Raw genomic sequence first — 6,538 nt, 5'->3', positions numbered from 1 at the left:
CTCGTTCTCGGTGTAGTTCTTCATGAACTCTATGAATTCCTTCTCCCATTGCAGCGCTGGTTTCAGCTGAAAGTGGAGAAGTTTGTGAGTATTTTTTACTTAACATTGTTATTTTGAGGAGATTTAAATATATTTTTTATGTAATATAATGTCTTGGATAAAAAATGCAAACAATTTTTTTTCATAGAGGGTAATCTTACATAGATACTCACGGGCCTTGGACAAAAGGCCGTGGTTTATGTCGAATTCCGTCGAACCGCATTGGTGAAGGGGCCACGGGTACACGGGCTGTCTATCTCTCCCTCCCCCTCTCTTACTATATCTCTCTCGCTCCCTCTCTTAACATCTGCCTCTCTCTAGCCCTCTCTTACTAACTCCCTCTCCCTCATTTCTTACCATCTCTTTCTCCCCCTCTCTCATTATCTCTCTCCCTTACTCTCGTAATATCTGCCCATCTCCCCACTCCCCATCTCTAACCTCCTCCCACCCCCCGGTGTCCGAGTGGCTCACCTTGTCGCGGTCGTGCCGGTTGTCGACGAGCAGCGTGAGGATGAGCGCGCTGGCGCGGTGGAAGCGCGACGCCTTGCCGAGCGGCTCGCCGGGCGCCAGGAAGCCGCCCAGCGCCACGCCCGGCAGCACCGGCCCGCCCCACTCCGCCAGGCACTGGTACGGGTTGCTAGCGGGGGGGACCACCTCATTACTTCAATGCGCACAACTCTATGGACCTCTTTATTGAAAGGCTATAGTAGTCCGTCAATTCAGTACTGCTCTCTAATATAATAGTAAATTAGAATAATTATTCGTGTAAATGGATTTTACACGACTATAGATATACTCTATGAAATTAATATTTCCATGTAGGTGGTTGGTATGTTGAGCAGGTCTACATATCTAGATTAATCTAGAATTCGAACCATAATTTTATAGCAATACGCCATTATATGCATGCATAAACAATAAACAATCTGTGTTGAACATTTTATTTAACTTTAACTGCCTGTCAAACATATGTCACACATACATTTAAGCACGCACAATATTATTATTATTATGAAGCTAGTATAGCGAGTCGGTCGAGTCCCCCACCTGGAGCAGCGCACGACCTGGCCCAGGTAGGCGTTGCCGTCGAGCGCGTCGTTGATGTTGTCCGGGTCGTTCTCCCACCAGGCGAGCGGCGACATGACGGCGCACTGCTGCGCGCTCACCGGGCCCTCGAACGGCGACGACAGCGGCGCGAAGCAGATGTCCTCTATGCGGGTCTCGTTGCCGAGCGCTGTGGGGTGGTAAATGGGAATGTATTCGAAAAACAAAAACAGTTAACGGAAAAAATTGAGAAGGAAAAGGCATTTTTTCTAGAGGCGGAATTTTCCGAGATTACATATCTCATCATAAAATGTAATAAATCATAAATCATCACAAAATGTACACCGGTTTCGTCCGTAGTACATAATATATAGCCTTCCTCAATAAATGGGCTATCTAACACTAAAAGAATTCAAACAAACTCTTCAGCTTTATCATACTAGTGTAGGTTTAAATAGTAATGATCAATAACAGATAAATTTTGTGAAATACAGAAAAAAAAAATTATTGTAAGGCAGGATTCTTCTTCATTGAATATCCTATCATAGTTGGGCATTCAACTAATTTTCACACTGTATACGTTGTTATATAAAAGAAGCAAAATTACACTCACCCATAATCCTATTCTGCAAGTCCAGTACATCCAGCAAGAAGGTGGCATTGAACACAGAACCGAAGGTCATGACGGTGCCGTCGGCTGTATATTCTATATCCGGAAGACCCTTTGCCGTGATTATTAACATCTCCGTTCTATAGAAGGGCTCAAAGTGAGAGTCGAAGAATTCTCTCTCTTGGCGAGACCTGGAGTTCGGAGCCGCCCACAGTTCGACCGGGTTCGTTGTCACTTGCATGTATTTGATGCCGTGCCCTAAAGCCACGATGAAGCAGAGACCTGTGGGCAATTAAAAATCGAAAATTATTTCATTCTTTAATTATTGTATCGAACATATTCTGATTGCCGTCAATGACTTAAATGCGAGCTTAAGCAAAATACAAGTGAACTGCTTCAATGCTGATTTATAGATGTATTAACAAAAATAATAAAATATGAATAAAAAATCTAACAGATCGTAGTTTGAATTTTCAACTTTAGCAGTTTAAATAGTGTTTGTATTAACAATCAGGTAGGTACGTAACATAATTATTAAACTAACTTTCTGTCAGCGACTTGATCAACGGCTCAAATTTCCAAAAGCCGCAAACGCTTACCAATAACACTAAAATAAATATTTTCAAGTTTATCATCCTAGCACCTGAGCTGGTGGTTCGCCTGATGGCAAGCGATCATCACCGCCCGTAAACATTCGCTGCCCGCTTTTAGGGTAAGGGAAAAAGAAAGGATTGACGAAGGAAGGAATGGACTAGGACGGGTCAGGAAAAGGAAACGAGTCTCCAGCTTCCCCACTCATCGTATGGCACAGTGGTATCTGGCCTCTGTATTACGACGGTTTTCTGTGTGGGACTCACCCAGAAACAGCACGAGCCAGGGCCTCGAGGCCATGATGGTGCCCCACCACTGGAAGAAGTCCTCCAGCATGGTCTCCGTCTTGGCGCCGAGCCGCTCGAAGAAGCTCGCGTCCGCCGCGCCCTCCGCGCGCTCCAGCGGCCCGCCCGCGCCCGACATCTCCGCGTTCGCGTCTGATGCTACGCCTGTGTCGTACAATGCCGGAATCAAATTCTAATTTGAATTTCGAACGATTCAAAATTCATTTATGAATTTCAATAGTTCAAATTCAATAATTTCAAAATTGTTATAGTAGCCGAATTTTAATTCAAATTCGAATTTGGAATGATTCAATTTCAAGTTTATATATTATATTGCTCAATTTTAATTCGAATAAATTTAAATTTTGAATTATTTCACTGCACACAATGCACTTAATGAGTAAACAAAGTGCACACATAGAGTAAATACTACTTAGAAACTATTTACAGTGAAACTGTCTACTGTCTACTGTTACAATAGTGTAACATGATTTATAATGATGATTTTATCCAGAATTATTTTAATCAACTCTCATAAACATTCTACTTTCTACTCTATATCTATGAACTTTAAAACTACGTGTTTCGCTAAATATCACTAGTCATACTCTTTCTCTAAAAAATAATATTTAGTTAAGAGCAATATCCATAAAACTACAGCCAAAAAAGCTGGCTAACGGTTCTTCTGAAATAAAGAGATGTAAAAAATATATAAAAAATACGTTAAATTATATTTAAGCAATCGAATAACATAGACATAAATACAGTAAAACATATACAATACGTACAAAACACATGCAAAATAATTTTCATGCAGTTAGCATTCATGCAAGTTATCTAAAATATACAATCTCAAATCGGATCACACTTAAAAACACACATTTCATATAAAGCCACACGTCAAATTATTAATATCTACAACTAATCAATCATCTAGCCTTTTGTAGCAGATTTTAGATTCTCTCCGATCATTACTGAAAATACAATCGCAGAATGTCATAACTACCATCTCGTGGTTATAACTAGCATGTGAAAGTCCAAAAATTTTAACTATCAGATTATATATCTCGGTAATATTTGAGTTCAATCTAACTTTTTGAGATCTAAGCTATCAACCTTTATTTATAACTTTAACGTGTAAAACAAACCGAACACAATCTAAAACACCACAATTCGTATGCCAAGCGAAATGACACCTTACCCCAATATAAATACGTACTAGATCTGTGCGTGTGTAGCGGGCTCGTCTCCGGTCCGTCGTGGTCCACCGACCGCCACGCCTCTGCGCCCCGCCCAACCAAACCCCGAGTTAGTGACCCGTTATATTGTGCTGACTCATCCGTGGTGCTTTGTTAACATTTTATTATAGGTAGTATTGATTTTCACAGAAGTGGAGGGTAGTTTTGAAAAAACTTTTTATGAGACACCGGGGAAAGCAATGGAAAGAGAAGAGAGAAGAGAATTCAAACTAGTAATTCATATTGGACAATTGATATGGAGTGCAAAAATTGTAATTAAACTGTAGGATATCTATGTAATTTTATTTTTTAACTATATTACTATTATTTTTTACTACATTTGTGTTATATTAAACATATATTAAATATAGTGTCAGGTTGGGGTAAAGTCGTTATGGAAAGTATTGATAAAATAAGGACACTGACAACGATTCATACAAGATGGTAGGTAATTGGACTGAATTGCGTTCCCGGTGTCTCTTATACAAAACTAATTTCCATTGCTCGTTAACTTTTACTTCAAGATATCAGATATTTGCAAAATAATTCCACGGATGACTCGCCCTTAAAAATTTAAAATAACTAAACTTGTATAAACTTAAAATGTATATGTATAAAGCTATTAATACGCAGTTTCGTGTAAAATGGAAGGTTTATTAATTTTTTTTTTAATCTAAATATATTTAGTTAATTTACTTGCATTATTAATAGCTACAACAGGTAACAGATAAGATTTAAATCAATAGATAGCATATAAATTTTAATAAAAATTAATAAGTAAATATTCATATCTGTTATCTGATATATGGATAACTAAAACATCCCGCATATTCAATTTTATTTTATATCCTTTAATAATATTAATATTAATCCAATTTTTTTAAAGTAGAGTAAGTCATTGATAAAAACTGGTGTGATGTTATCTCTTTTACACTTAATTTATTTATCATAAAGACAAATAATATTTGGAAATTAAATACCTTTAAAGGAATTTTAGTCATTAATATATCTTTATATCGTTATATATATAACAGGATGTATTAATTAAATATATATTGTGCAGAAAAACCCCTTACTGACACGTATCATGCTCTCGATTAGTATCAGCATTCCAACTTATTAATAAATAAGCTAAATTATGTATAAATGTATACTAAATAATATTACACATATGGCAGTGTCAATAACGTGTAATTCTACTGAAATCATATAAATTGTGTTATAGCCTTCACCACTACTTTTATATCGTGTATATGTTGTTATAAAAATCTATTTAATGGTTATATTTAATTACCATAACCTTTAATGAATTCAATTTGCTTCTATATTTAATAACTAAGTTTTGCCAGCGACTTCCTTATCAAAAAATATCCATACATTCCCAGTTAAAATCGATCATACATTATGAATTCACAAATCAAGACTCCACAAGAGTTAATATATCTTTTTCTACCATCCCCCCCCCCCCCTCCCTCAATTTCCCAAAAGATATAATATTGGATTTTTTGATTGGATCGGCATGGATCGAAAATTAAAATTTAATTTTTCTATTTCATTTCTATTACTCGCTCATAATTTTTTTTTACAAATTAACATTAACTAACCCCTCCCCCCTACCCCACCCCCCCACTCACCGACAATGTTCTCCTGCTGGTTGCAGCAGTAGACGCCGCCGAGGAAGAGCGACGTGAATATGATGAACACGATCGCCATGCAGACCGCGTACCCGTCCGCGCCCGCGATGCTGAAGGGGCGCGGCGGCGCGGGCGCCGGCGGCGGCGCCGGGCACGCCGCCTCGCAGTCCAGGCACGAGCACCCGGGCTGGCCCTGCCGACATACATGCGCTGTTTACTGTATACTGTATACTGCCCTCGTTGTTGGCACAGTGTGATTCATTTCACCGACGTGCTTGTGCCCGAATCACAACAATATTGTATCGAACACGGAGGGAATCACATCGGACAACTCATGGAGTTATGAAGTGCCGAAGCGATATAAGAGACAGTTGAATTGAAAACCTCCTTCGTTTTTGGGGAAAATTCGATAATGAAACGCGATTCTCTTACTTATTTAGTAGTTATTGATAGCAGATTTAATTTCATTTACCACTCTAACATATGTATTCAACTACACAATTTTTTTTAAGCAATCCCCCTACGTCTACTCACATTGACGCCCACATTGCACGGCAGTGTGGGGGGGTTGTATGGCATCAGTCCATCGCTGGGCTCATCGCCACTTATATAGTTGATCTGGAAGGGCACAAACGCCGAACTGGCGTCGCCCATAGTGTCGAACCAGCGCTGCGGCGTGCAGAACTGCGAGCCGTACCCGCCGCACATGAGGTCGAAGGCCACCTGGTTCGATGAAGGCACTTGCACCTGGAAATCGAAGGGGTGCAGTGTTATTATATGAATTCATGTACATATTTATTTATGTGAGTAACTGTATATCTTACTGGGAAACGAGAGCACAGATCTCTGTCTTTAATTTCTCTCTCCACGCCATACATTAGTGTAAAAACATACAAAGAGAAGTTTAACATTATGTAATAATTGAAAGAAAAAAAAAAAAATTTATTGTCTATAAAATGAACAGCACCGCACATACACATAAACCTTAAGAAAAAAAAATCATTTTCAACTAATATCTACACTAAAAACTAACTAACAAAAACAGAAAAATAAGAAAGTAAAATAGTATACTGTGAGGCTTGTTTATTACAGACAAAA

At 38.6% G+C, this 6,538-nt stretch overlaps 1 protein-coding gene across 1 annotated transcript in view; it reads right to left on the bottom strand.

The window, feature by feature from the left end:
• Positions 1–6,538, bottom strand: part of LOC119840209 (NPC intracellular cholesterol transporter 1) — a 53,436-nt gene that overhangs the window by 11,861 nt on the left and 35,037 nt on the right. The window contains exons 5-12 of the mRNA XM_038366721.1: positions 5,975–6,187; positions 5,441–5,633; positions 3,788–3,850; positions 2,551–2,733; positions 1,697–1,975; positions 1,087–1,273; positions 511–676; positions 2–66 (exon numbers count right to left, since the gene is read on the bottom strand). Of these exons, the coding sequence (XP_038222649.1) occupies positions 2–66; positions 511–676; positions 1,087–1,273; positions 1,697–1,975; positions 2,551–2,733; positions 3,788–3,850; positions 5,441–5,633; positions 5,975–6,187 (1,349 nt within the window). The remainder of the gene's footprint in view (position 1; positions 67–510; positions 677–1,086; positions 1,274–1,696; positions 1,976–2,550; positions 2,734–3,787; positions 3,851–5,440; positions 5,634–5,974; positions 6,188–6,538) is intronic.

Source organism: Zerene cesonia, chromosome 5 (genome assembly GCF_012273895.1).
Source record: "Zerene cesonia ecotype Mississippi chromosome 5, Zerene_cesonia_1.1, whole genome shotgun sequence".
Classification (NCBI taxonomy): Eukaryota; Metazoa; Arthropoda; class Insecta; order Lepidoptera; family Pieridae; genus Zerene; species Zerene cesonia.
Note: the sequence above shows the minus strand (reverse complement) of the source record. Positions and strands in the feature narration are given on the sequence as shown.